General features: G+C 34.9%; 1 protein-coding gene across 1 annotated transcript; it reads right to left on the minus strand.

The window, feature by feature from the left end:
• Positions 1-1,596: 1,596 nt before the first annotated feature.
• LOC133663612 (fez family zinc finger protein 2-like) lies at positions 1,597-7,187 on the minus strand. The gene is made up of 4 exons (XM_062068254.1): positions 6,180-7,187; positions 4,804-4,938; positions 4,586-4,718; positions 1,597-2,017 (listed from the first exon to the last, which is right to left on the minus strand). Exons 1-4 carry the CDS (start codon positions 6,900-6,902, stop codon positions 1,776-1,778), a joined length of 1,233 nt encoding a protein of 410 aa, XP_061924238.1. The 5' UTR covers positions 6,903-7,187; the 3' UTR covers positions 1,597-1,775.
• Between the last annotated feature and the right edge of the window lie 7,277 nt (positions 7,188-14,464).

Raw genomic sequence — 14,464 nt, forward strand, 5'->3', positions numbered from 1 at the left:
GTAATATTTCACACAGTTAAAGTACTACAGGTTAATACTTCACACAGTAAAAGTACTACTAAATAGTACTTCGTACAGTGCAAGCGCTACAGTGTGATACTTCGCACAGTAAAAGTACTACATTGTGATACTTCACACTGTACAAGTACTACAGTGTAAGTCTTCATACAGTAAAAGTACTACAGTGTGGTACTTCATACAGTACAATTACTACACTGTAGTACTTCATCCAGAACAAGTACTACAGTGTAATACTTCACACAGTAAAAGTACTAGTAAGTAGTACTTCATACGATGCAAGCGCTGCAGTGTGATGCTTTGCACAGTAAAAGTACTACAGTGTAATACTTCACACTTTACAAGTACTACAGTGTAAGTCTTCATACAGTATAAGTACTACAGTGTGGTGCTTCACACAGTACAACTGTGTACTTCACACAGTACACTGTAGTACTTCTTCCAAAACAAGTTCTGCAGTGTAATACGTCACACATCTACAGAAGTAAAACAATGTAATACTTCAAACATCTAATAAACGCTACAAGTACTACAGTGTAATATTTCACACAGTACTTACAGGGTGAAGTACTACAGTGTAATACTTCACACAGTTAAAGTAAGACAGTGTAATACTTCACCCAGTAAAAGTACTAGTAAGTAGTACTTCATACGGTGCAAGCGCTACAGTGTGATACTTTGCACAGTAAAAGTACTACAGTGTAATACTTCACACTGTACAAGTACTACAGTGTAAGTCTTCATACAGTAAAAGTACTACAGTGTGGTACTTCACACAGTACAATTACTACACTGTAATACTTCACACATCTACAGATGTACTACACTGTATTAAACACTACAAGTACTACTGTGTAATATTTCATACAGTACTTCACAGAGTAAAGTAATACAGTGTGATAGTAAGTAGTACTGCATACAGTGCAAGCGCTACAGTGTGATACTTTGCACAGTAAAAGTACTACAGTGTAAGTCTTCATGCAGTAAAAGTACTAGTAAGTAGTACTTCATACAGTGCAAGCGCTACAGTGTGATACTTCGCACAGTAAATGTACTACAGTTTAATAATTCACCCTGTACAAGAACTACTGTGTAAGTTTTCACACAGTACAATTACTACACTGTAGTACTTCATCCAGAACAAGTACTACAGTGTAATACTTCTTGCAGTAAAAGTACTAGTAAGTAGTACTGCATACAGTGCAAGCGCTACAGTATGATACTTCGCACAGTAAAAGTACTACAGTGTAAGTCTTCATACAGTTAAAGTACTACAGTGTGGTACTTCACACAGTACAATTACTACACTGTAGTACTTCATCCAGAACAAGTACTACAGTGTAATACTTTACACAGTTAAAGTACTACACTGTAATATTGTGTACAACAACACGTTACTTTGACTTTTCACGATGACAAAAAAGATATATACAAATACGACTTACTATAATACACAGTATTTGTATACATGTAATGAGCTATATAGTATACAAGAGTACTGATATTATATTTCATTGATTTGTCATTAGAAGATAGTTTGAGAGTAAAAAAAAAAAAGCAGAAACATTTGTTGTAATAAACAAGTTTTATTTCGGAATCAACCAACATTCATAGTTATGGTGATAAGTTATGAAGACGTTATTGACATCTTAAATATTTGACGTACACGAATAGCAGGCAGCAAAGGGTGAGTGTGAGATACTGTACTAATAATAATAATAATAATAATAATAATAATAATAATAATAATAATGTTTTTATAATGTTTCTTGTCTGCTGGAAGAAGACAAGATGTTGTCATGGAGTTTACGGACGTGCTTCTTTAGGTCGAAGTTGCGACAGAAGCCTTTTCCACAGGTGAGACAGGTGAAGGGCTTCTTGTCGTTGTGCGTGTGCATGTGGAACGTCAGGTTGTAGATCTGGTGGAACGCTTTGTTGCAGATAGAACATTTGTACTGCTTCTCTCCGCTGTGCGTCAACTTGTGGTTCTTGTAGTTACCTAGCAACCACACACGTCATCTTTACTGTACACTACGTCATCACAAAGTGGTCGACATGTTGTACTCCCTTGATGTCATCACCAGGTATTCATCATCATTAAGTCATCATCATGTTTCACTTTTTACTGTACTCCTCTGACGTCATCAGCAGCACCTTACTTTACCATCATATGCATCATAGACTGTAACATCGTAACTTACTTAGTATTCATTATATTTGACTAATTACTTTACTTCTTACTTTAAAATTAGTCATAGAAAACTTTTTTCATAACTAATTTAATGTATTCATAAATGTGAAATCTTTATTAATTATTTTAAAGATGATAATATATATACATATGCATCCATCCATCCATTTTCTACCGCTTGTCCCTTTTGGGGTCGCTGGAGCGTATATATATATATATATATATATATATATATATATATATATATATATATATATATATATATATATATATATATATATATATATATATATATATATATATATATAGTGTGTGTGTGTGTGTGTGTGTGTGTGTGTGTGTGTGTGTGTGTGTGTGTGTGCGTGTGTGTGTGTGTCTGGTCAACTTTAAACTCAATTTAAAGTAAGTGTGTTTACATACATGATAATAACACAGTGGAATAATTTGAAATGAAAACTAATATTAATAAGAAATGTCATTATCGGTCACTCAATATGTAACTATATTTTATTACACAATTTTGATTTAAAAAATTGCATTAAAAACCATGCATTAATAAAAACATATGTATGTTAATAAGCAAAGCTTCTAAGTCATAATGCAGAAAAACATTTGAAAGTGAGGATTAGTGTACTATTTTTAGTATTAGTGTTATATGTATAGGATTAGTGTAGTATTTTTGATGGTATTAGTGTAATATTTATAGGATTTGTGTAATAATTTTTTTGTACTAATGTAATAACTATAGTGGTATTAGTGTAATATTTGTAATATTAGTGTAATATTTTAAGTATTATTGGTGTCATCATTTTAATGTTAGGGTAATTTATATATATTTATATTTGTAATATTTATAGTATTATTAGTGCACTATTTTTAGTATTAATGTATTATCCATAGTGTTGGTGTATTAAAAAAAATTGTAGGCATTGAGATGATTAAATATTTTTAATAAAGTGTAATATTTATAGTTGTATCGGTGTAATATTTATAGTGGTATTAGTGTAATATTTGTAATATTAATGTAATATTTATAATAGTATTAGTGTAATATTTTTAATATTAGTGTAATATTTAAACAGTGTCAGTGTAATATCTATAGTATTATTAGTGTAATATTCATAGTGGTATTAGTGTTAATAGTTTAATATGACATAGCGAAAGTAAAAGTGAGTTGTGTTGATTGAGGTGTTAGTTTTGTGTTGCATTCAAGAAGTTGTCAAACTTTGTCAAAATCAAACTTTGTTGGTCTCACTGATGACCCACAGCGTTGTGTTGAAGGAAATGAACAATTTTAATGTGCCCTGTTATAATACTTATACTTCCTCTCAGCATATGCAGTACATTAATAACGCCACTAATCATACTTTAATGTCGTCATATTTATATTTCAGTTATATTTCAAAGTTGTCATATTCATAATTCAAAGTCATATTCATATTCAATGTACGTAAGCACGCATTGGAAGCAGAACATATGCTTTAAACTTTAAATATGAAAAACATTTTTCGCTTTTTTCAAGTTATACTTGAAAAACAATAAACTCTGAAGCAGAGAAAATACAAAAAACATCGAAAACAAACCAATACTGTGTTATTTCATTTTTCGAATCAGATCATTCTCCAACATGTAATATTATTTGTATATTACTTCAGATAATCTTTCAACAAGTTATTTCACTTTGAGATTTTTAAATCATTTAAATCATATTTTAGATAATATTTTAAACATTTGATTTGATTTTAATATTATTTTGGATAATTTTACAACATGTTATTTCATTTTGTATATTATTTTTGGATCATCTTTTTCAACAGCTGATTTAACTTTTTGATTCGTTTGGATATTTTTTTCAACAGGTGAGGCTACATGTATATTATTTTAGATTATTTTCTAACATGTTATTTGTATTCTTATAATATTTTACATTATTTTTCCAGCATGTTATTTCATTCTTATATTATTATATATCATTTTCCAACATATTATTTTATTCCTATAGTATAATTTTTTCAGACATGTTATTTTATTTTTTACAGTATTTATAATATTTTCCCAACATGTTAATAATTCATTCCTATATAATATTTTTACAACATCTTATTTCGTTGTTATATTATTATTTATTCATTCCTATGTTTTCCAACATGCCATTTTCATTATATCATTTTACAACATGCTATTTCGTTGTTATATTATTTTACATACTTTTTTCAACATGTAATTTCATTCTTATATCCCTTATCTCACCTTATGTCATTATTTCGTTTACATTATTATTTCTTGTCATTGATATCATTATTTTTGGAGGCCAGATTTCACAAAAAGCGACAAAAGTATATGGAGAAAAAAATAAAAAATAAAAATCATATTCACCTTTCTGATGAAATCCTTTCCCACAGAACTCGCAGACGAAAGGTTTGTATCCTGCGTGGATTCGCACGTGCGTGTTGAGAGTCGAACTTCTGTTGAACGCTTTCCCACACTGGTTGCATTTATGAGGTTTCTCCTTCAACGCAAAATAATACATCGACTGTAAATATGTGCACATGATAAATACACAATCGCCAGGTGGAGAAAAGAGTGTGGGTCACCTGTGTGTGGATGATTTTGTGTCTACACAAAGTGCTGGCCTGTCGGAATCCTTTCCCGCACACTTTACACACGAACGGCCGCGCTCCGGTGTGTACCGGCATGTGTCTGGTCAGATTGTAGTGAGCGTTAAAAACCTGAACAATTACACACAATCACACACAACTTTTACTTACATTTCATCACACTTCATTAGCACATGTTTTCTGCACATTTGTAACAATTTCCATACGTTATTTATTATATTATATGCAGCAGATGTTCGTTGTATTTAAATTATATATATATATATATATATATATATATATATATATATATATATATATATATATATATATATATATATATATATATATATATATATATATATATATATATATATATATAATTCATGTTCATCACAGTTGTATTTTTTAGTATATATGTATAAGCTATTTATTATAGTCATATGCATCACATGTTTGTTTTATATTATATTGACATCTATTATGTGTGTATATTTAATTGTATAGTAGTGTGTATTGTGTGTGTGTGTGTGTATATATATATATATATATATATATATATATATATGTGTGTGTGTGTGTGTATATATATATATATATGTGTGTGTGTGTGTGTGTTTCAATCCATGTGTATCACATGTTCGTTTTGTATCATATTGTATGTGCATTTGTAAAATTGTGCATGTTATATATGTGCTTTTATAATATTCATGTTTGTTTAATAGCCACGTCCAAAGTGTGTTCTGATGACAGTCATGTCTGTGTTTTAATAATATACATTTTATTACAAACATGTGTACCACATGTGTTTTTAATATATTTGCGTGTATTGCAATGTATGTTTTGATTAATTCCCATGTGTATTAATGTTTGTTTTTATTACGTGTCTTATGTTTGTTGCACTACATGTTTTTGTTTTTTTAATTAATATACAAGGGTATTATATGTATTTTTAATGATATTGGAATGTATATTGTACTGCTTTATATCTATGTAATGCTTTTTTAAAAAATGATATACACGTAGCGTTTTTGATAATATTTATGTTTATAGATGTATTTTTTACATGCATGCATTTGTGTTTTTAATTAATGTTCAGGCTGTTTATTATATGTGTGTTTTAATATTCATGTATATATTTTGTATTGCATGCATGTTTTTAATTGGGTGTATAGTTGTAATGATGCATGTGTGTTTTAAATGAATGTGTATTTTATATATTTTTTTAAGTAATATGCATGTGTGTCGCATGTGTGTTTTATATGGTGGTGTGCGTGCAGGTGTTTTAATAGTATGACATATTTTATGCATCTATTACAAAAAAGTGCATCATCTTGCATGCAGAAATGTAATATGTTCAAATCATGAATTACCTTTCCGCAGACTTCGCAAGTGAAGTTTTTGGGTTTTGCGTCTCCGGCACCGCCGTTGTTGCAAACTTTGTTGGGGTTCTTGAAACAGTTCTTGTCGGCCTGGTTCTCCTTGACGATGTGGTCCAGTTTCCCGGGGAGATGCTCCTTGTGGGGGTACTGGGCTGTGGGCGCCTTGTCCGCCCCATGCAGGCCACCCGCGGGCACCTTGGTCCCGTCCAGGACTAAAAGTCTGTGCTGGGCCGAGATGGAGGCCTGGGCGTGCGGGCTGGACAACCAGTGTCCCCCCAGCAGGTCCGACTGGGCGTAGGCCGGGTCCAGGTAGTTGAGATAGTAGAAAGAGCCGCTCGGTACCGCCAGGCTCTGATGGATGACCTGCGGTTTGACCAGCCGGCTTCCAGGCGCCAAAAGCGGCTGCTTGGCTCCGGAGTCGTGCGCTTTTGCGCACACGCAGCAGCTGCTCTTGCACGCCGCGCCGCCCCTGAAACTGGACCGCCACAGTTCCGAATAGTTCATCAGGGCCTTGGCCTGGAAGTCGTAGCCGAAAGGCTGCAGCGGGATCATGCAGGGAATCGGAGAGCAGAACCCGAGCAGTTTCTTCTCCTCCGCGCCTTCCGAGCCCTTGGACATGATCCGGTCTATGGAGAAGGCGAGGGTCTTGGGGGCCGCGGAGGGGCCGCTGCGAGCGCAGGACATGACCGCGTCCACGGGTCCGGAACGGGACATTTTGCAGCCCAAAGATGCCAGACTCGCTCCTTCCAACTTCTTTCAGAGTCTCCAAGTCCCCGCAGGACAGACGGGAGGACACATCAGTTTAATAGGAACTCCTCGCAGGCGTTTGCATTGAAAAAGACAACAATGGCATCCACGGGGGAGGATTAATGCTTCATTAATGGCCACGGAGCAGGACCAGGACTAGGACTAAGTTGGACCGGGACCTGCAGAAGACTAAACGCTGCAAAGGTCTGGTGGAGAAAACGCTTTAAGTTGAAGGACTTTAATGCTTCATGGGTGTGACACACACACACACAACAAAAAAAAGCTCCGCTTGTCATCTTGACATTAGCACCGCCCCTGCTCACACTGGAGCACATCAACCTGCTCCGAACCAACATAATGATGCATATGATGTATTATTATAACCGTGTGACGTCATTCCGCACTTTTATAAACATTCCAGAAAGTCCACCTGCTCCCCCCCCCCCCCCCTTCTTTCACTTTGGTTCACTGAAGCGCTGCTTGAAGCTGCTCTCCCCGCACACATAGAGGAAGCATTGAAGCAAAGAAAAAGGAGCAGAAGGAACATGAAAAGAATTGTGCGACAATCAGGAGCGCCTTTCACTCTTTGAAGGCCATTTGAGAACTTGAAGTTGAGCAGACAACTTTGTACTGCGAGTACACCTCACATCATAGGGGCCGATCTACATTTCTGCCAGTGGGTGCTCGGTGTGTGTTGTCCCGGTACCAAAAATATTTTGGTACTTTTCTAAATAACCCGGGACCACCAAAAAATGTCATTATTGGCTTTAAATGAACAAAAAAATCTTAGGGTACATTAAACATATGTTTCTTATAGCAATGTTGCCCTTAAATAAAATAGTGAACATACAAGACAACTTGTCTTCTAGAAAGCCAGGGGTGTCCAAACTTTTTCCACTGAGGGCCGCACACGGAAATATTAAAGCATGCGGGGGCCATTTTGATATTTTTCATTTTCAAATGAATGTTTTTTTTTTTTTTAACAATTAGGGCTCCTGGGGCCCGTAAAGGGTCTCAGTCATTTACATGTTAAAAACAAGTCAAATTATTATTGCCTATTATTATATATGCCTTTTCTGTCAAAGACAACTTTGTTTTTTATAGTAAAACTGAAATATGCAGTATTTCCCCCACCGCCCAAAACCTTCAGAAAGCAATGTTTGATGTGAAGTAATTGGAGCCCTGAAAAGATCAATAATGCATGACACCATTGATTTTATTTTCATTATTATTTTTGATTAATCACAGTGAAAAGATAAATACAATCCCACTAAATATCTTTGGGATCCAAAAGGTACCCCACTCATAAAGTGATACATTTTTATTATTATTTGTTTTACTTTCAACACTTAAGTTACGAGATCAACTTCAGATACAGTATATCTGTCGATTTTACACTATTATTTTGTTTGTTTTATGCTCTTTTGTCAAAGAAAACTTGGATGTTTTTATATGGCAACCACACAATGTATGCAATATTTTTCCACATAAAACATTTTAATGTGAAATATTTGAAGTAATTTGAGCCTTGAAGATGTCAATAATTCATTATTATTGATTTTTTGTCTTTTTTTTTTTTTTTTGAGCAATGGCAAAAAAAGGAAAATAAAGATAGACAAAATTAAAAAAAACAGCCTGCATGGCAGCTTTGTGTCAACATTGCAACGTTTTCTAGTTAGATTTCACCTCATTCCACTTTTTTAATGTTTTTTTTATTTTTGCAATGGCATTTCCAGAATGTGTGGCAGGCCGCTAAAATATTAGCTGCGGGCCGCAAATGGCCCCCGGGCCGCACTTTGTACACCCCTGTTGTAAGCAAACAAAGACTCCTAATTTAGTCTGCTGACATATGAAGTAACATATTGTGTCATTTCTCATTCTATTATTTTGTCAACATTATTAAGGACAAGTGGTACAAAATGACTTATTAATCTACTTGTTCATTTACTGTTAATATCTGGTTATTTTATGTTTTAACATGTTCTATCTACACTTCTGTTAAAATGTAATAATCACTTATTCTTCTGTTGTTTGATACTTTACATTAGTTTTGGATGATACCACAAATTTGGGTATCAATCCGATACCAAGTAGTTACAGGATCATACATTGGTCATATTCAAAGTCCTCATGTGTCCAGAGACATATTTCCTGAGTTTATAAACATGATATACATTTTTAAAAACTAAAAAAGATGTGTGAATGTGAGTGTGAATGTTGTCTGTCTATCTGTGTTGGCCCTGCGATGAGGGGGCGACTTGTCCAGGGTGTACCCTGCCTTCCGCCCGAATGCAGCTGAGATAGGTTCCAGCACCCCCCGCGACCTCAAAAGGGACAAGCGGTAGAAAATGGATGGATGGATGTTGTGACGCCAAAAAATATCGACGTAATCATAGTACTATCGACTAGATACGTGCCTGTACTTGATATAATTACAGTGGATGTCAGGAAAAGGTCCACCCATGGCGTTTGTTTACATTTTGACGCTGGTGAGCTACGGTGTGTAGTGAATCATGTTTAGCTATTCCTCGTCCTGCAGGGATGATACTTGTAAGAAACTTACTTTTTATGTCGTAATTATAGTTTCGTCTAGATACGCTGATATTACAGTGGATGTTAGGTGTAGATCCACCAATGGCGTTTGTGTATATTGTAGCGTCCCGGAAGAGTTGGTGCTGCAGGGAATTCTGGGAATTTGTTCTGTAGTGTTAATGTTGTGTTGCGGTGGAAATATTCTTCCAAAATGTGTTTGTTGTTGTTGTTTAGTGTGGTTTCACTATATGGCACATGTTTATGACAGTGTTGGTATTGTTCATACTGCCACCCCTAGTGTGACATGTATGGCTGTTAAGTGTGCAGCGCCTTCAAGGTCAAGATAATTATATAATTAGTTTGTATCAGGGCACAATGAAATTTTGTTAGGCTTTGTTAATAATAGACTATATGATTTGTGACTGTGTTATTATGTAGAACGGCCCCAACTCGCCACAAAATTAACAACAACAAGATTGATTTTTCAAAAATTGTTATAAAGATTGAAAGTTGCTATCAAACCCACGTGGGTGCTCACCCCGAACCACCCATGGGATCGGCGCCTATGCCTCACATATTACAGTCCTTTTAAAGTAAAATAAGTGTCAAATACTGCTATTAAATAAGTATACACTTTATTAAAATGATATTACACTTACTGTATGTAAACAAATCTAAAGTCTGCTCACGGTAAAAATAAATAAATAAATAAAGTGTTACTGTTTTTCCATTTACAGTAACAACAACTGATGATGTTAAGGTAAAAAAAAAACAACTGCCAGCTGAGTCTTCTGAATGTTACCTTTAAAATAACTGTGGTACTTTTTTACCATTTATATTCAAACACAATCCTGCTGTATAAAGGGTGTGTAATGTTAGTGGCCAAAAATATAAAATCTACTTGTTAAAAAAAAAACCCTGCCTTGTTTTTAATGAATACTTAGGCCTACTACGCTACTGCATTTTATTTTTGCCCTAGATTTAACAGTTAAAACAATCTATCAGCGATATCAGCAACAACAAAAAAATTTACCGCAAAAATAACAGTGATACAGTTTTTCCATTTACATTAATGCACTGTAAAAACAACGACTGTAGATTTAATTGTCAAATTAGATTAAAAGTGGTGCCGTTTTTTATTTTACAGTCACGCATTGTGGAAACAAAGACCTTATATTTTTCAGGAAAACAAAATGCCAGCTCAGTTGACAAACTTTTATGGTGATAAAAAAAGTGGTACCATTTTTACATTCTCTGTAATAAAAGCAACAAAAGTGAAAACAAACAACTTTTGAAATGTTTTATTTTTAAATACGGCGCTGTAAGATAGTTCCGTCTGTAGAATTTTACAGTAAAAATAACAACTGGGACGTTTTTTCATTGACAATATTAAACTTTAAAAACACCATACATTTTATAGTAAAATTCTGGCGACTGAGTTGCCTTTTTTTTTTTTTACTATAAATCCAGCATTTTTTTTTTTAAAGTGAGTCATTTTCACATTATATATCAAATGAAAATAACTGTTTAACATTATTTATTTTATGTAAAGTATATATTATATATTTAAATAGTACTATTGTCAGCTATATGTGCTTGATAAGTAAAAAAAAAATCACTAAGTCAAGACAAAAAGTCACTATCATTCATGTGCACAATTTAACAATATTTAACATTTGGTTAGTATTTCATAAGGAATAAGGAATAATCCTACATCCTGTATACATCACGTGAAGATGTTTTTTTTTGTGTCAGAGTTGACATAAAAAATGTGACATACATGAAACATGTGATATTCATGTTAAATGTATTTTTTATTCATGTTTTGATGTACACTGAATTGAAGCAACGAACAAACATGTACAGTCAATAAATTTGAATATTTTGGAAAGGTTGATTTATTTTGGTAATTCAGTTTAAAAAGTCAAATTCCGTGAAATATTTAAAACATTTACTTATTTATTTCTTATTTGGATGAATCAAGCTTTCTCCTTATGACAACCTGAGTAAAATATATCAGTGGTGCCCAAAGTGGGGCCCGTGGGCCACATCTGGCACACTGAGTAGTTTTGTTTGGCCTGCCAAAGGGGGAGAACTTTCTTATTAACATTTAGGTTATTTGTGTTTTATATTTAAAAGCAAAAGTGTCCCGATCCTATGTTGATATGGGATATCTGTGTGATATCAGCAGAAAAAAAAAGTATCGGACCAGTATTTGTCCCCAGACCGGTGGTTGTGGACCACTAATTTCGCATCGGTTTCGCATCGGTTGGGGACATCTCTGCGCTGCTGACCCGTCTCCGCTCGGGACGGTTTCCTGCTGGCCCCACTATGGACTGGACTTTCGCTGATATGTTGGATCCACTGTGGACTGGACTTTCACAATATTATGTCAGACCCACTCAACATCCATTGCTTTCGGTCTCCCCTAGAGAGGGGTCCTCTCCAAGGTTTCTCATAGTCATTCACATCGACGTCCCACTGGGGTGAGTTTTTCCTTGCCCTTATGTGGGCTCTGTACCGAGGATGTCGTTGTGGCTTGTGCAGCCCTTTGAGACACTTGTGATTTAGAGTTATATAAATAAACATTGATTGATTGATTGATTGATAATTTAGGAGATCATCTGTTCATACTCTCTCTGATTAGTCAAAAGCCCCTCACGTGACTGCAGGGAACCATGTTTGCTACCAACTTTGAAACAGAGTTGGCCATACTCTCTTTATGCACAGCTCTGTACGTTACTAGGAGCTAGCAGCTACACAACAGCAAAGCACACAATTGCACACAAGCCAGACATACATAAAAGTGTCTTTCAGTGAACAATACTGCAGTCTAAAACAGCACATTTGTCATATAAACACGTTTCAAATATTTATAGTTGCATATTCAAACGTGTTCGGATCATTCAACTTTAACCAGGTTAATAATAAATACAGTAGGTTAGTGTTTTTCACACATTCCATTGTTCTCTGTTTGATTAATTTCACTTAATAAAACACATTTTGTAAAACTCTACACTACAAAATAATACAAGGCTCCAATTTTGATATCTAATTGGAAGTGAAAAAGGTGTATCAAAACGGGCTTACTTAAAATATTTTTCTTTCGCCCCCAGCTCATTGGCACATTTTTACTTTGGCCCCTGGGGACAAAAAGTTTGGGCACCCTTATTGTAGAATATAATTGAAAAATAAACTGTAAAATCTCAATTGGTCTTAAATGAAAATATGTAAACCATTATGTCAGTACAATATCTGAATATTTGACATGTACTACATAAAATCCTTGACATGTATTTAGTATAATGTTAGCATATTGGCAACTGTCAAATATGGTCAGACTTTTCTGGCAATTTTAAGACTAAACTTTGCAATATTTTCTAGCCTTCTGGTTAATGAAGTATATAAGCATGTACTACCTAGTTTGCATGTATGTGTTTATTCGTTTAAACTTTATTTATCCAAGGTAAGACAATTAAGAACATATTTTCATTTGCAATGCTGACCTTGCAAAGAGGCAGCATTTACATGTGAGAGATGTTGAAGTCTCTCAGGCGGTGTTGATGACAGCTACACACTGTTTATGTTTATGAAATATTTTTGTCATATTTATCTGCAAACATCATGAGATGACTGCAGTATGAATACCGTAATTTCCGGACTATAAGCCGCTACTTTTTCCCCTCGTTCTGGTCCCTGCGGCTTATACAAGGGTGCGGCTTATATACGGCCTGTTCTTCTCCGACACCGACGAAGAGGATTTTGGTGGTTTTAGTACGCAGGAGGAAGACGATGACACAATGATTAAAGACTGACTTTTCATATACCGGTAGGCTGGTTATTTTGATAACGTACAGGCGAGCACTTTGTATTACTTTGCACCGTTGTATTATTTGTACTCTGCACGAATGCTGTTCGCCATGTCAAAGATGTGAAAGTTTGATTGAATGATTGAAAGATTTATTGTTAATAAATGGGACGCTTTGCGTTCCCAAACAGTCATCTCTGTCCCGACAATCCCCTCCGTGGTAGCAGGAACCCCTATATACTACGCTAATTACACATCAAAACCCTGCGGCTTATAGTCGGGTGCGGCTTATATATGGAGCAATCTGTATTTTCCCCTAAATTTAGCTGGTGCGGCTTATAGTCAGGTGCGGCTTATAGTCCGGAAATTACGGTAAATACATCAAATATATCAGATATTGTCATTTCTTCCAAACTGTGTTTCAGCTTCATTTACTCTCAAAATTGCACTCACGTTCTGAGAAACACTTCATGTATTTTGTGTGCCAATGAGCAAAGCGCTGAGTGACGGTGAAGATTTAGTTGGGACGTATGGACTTAATGGCAACACAGCATGAACACTGTTTTTTCTCCTAATAACCTTCAAATACGTCCTGACTGTGGTCTGTTTAAGCTGAGCTCAGCATGAAGAATGAAGGCCTGTTGTCTCTGGGCTGCTCTTATGGAAATGAGGGAAAATACTCAAATGTAGGTTTATTCAGGCACAACTGGCAGCTCATCCACACAATAAACATTGATCCTCTTGCTTAACCCAAACCCTCTATTCAGCGCCAACAGCAATTAGCTCTGCATTGATTGGAGGGGAGCCCCGATTCTTGCCTGCAGGCATGCAAGAATCATGTATTGTCTTATTAAACACAAATTACATGCGTATATATGTTCAAATGTTTAATAAGTTTAGTGTTTTTAAATACACTCTTACCTTAGTTAAAACTATTTTTTACTCCAATCTCATCCGCCTCAATAAAAACGATCCTAAATATATGTTTAATAAAGTAGCAGCACTAACCCAACAAGAGACTTCTCCCAGTAGCTCCACCCACTCGGCTGAAGACTTTATGAAATTATTTACTAGGAAAATTTAACTCATTAGAAAGGAGAATAAAGATAGTGCGTCCCAGCTCCAACTGGGTTCTACTAACGCAGATATGAATGAATGTATGACAAATAATTCACTCCAAAATAATCTC

The sequence above is a fragment of the Entelurus aequoreus genome, linkage group LG01 (assembly GCF_033978785.1).
Source record: "Entelurus aequoreus isolate RoL-2023_Sb linkage group LG01, RoL_Eaeq_v1.1, whole genome shotgun sequence".
Classification (NCBI taxonomy): Eukaryota; Metazoa; Chordata; class Actinopteri; order Syngnathiformes; family Syngnathidae; genus Entelurus; species Entelurus aequoreus.

What these genes read in the sequence shown, in the direction of transcription:
- LOC133663612 (XM_062068254.1), bottom strand. Translation starts at nt 6,902, where the DNA reads ATGTCCCGTTCCGGACCCGTGGACGCGGTCATGTCCTGCGCTCGCAGC. An exon ending in CTTGCGAAGTCTGCGGAAAG is followed by an intron (nt 4,939 to 6,179) that starts GTAATTCATGAT and finishes GTAATTGTTCAG; the next exon opens with GTTTTTAACGCTCACTACAA. An exon ending in GAAAGGATTTCATCAGAAAG is followed by an intron (nt 2,018 to 4,585) that starts GTGAATATGATT and finishes TGTGGTTGCTAG; the next exon opens with GTAACTACAAGAACCACAAG.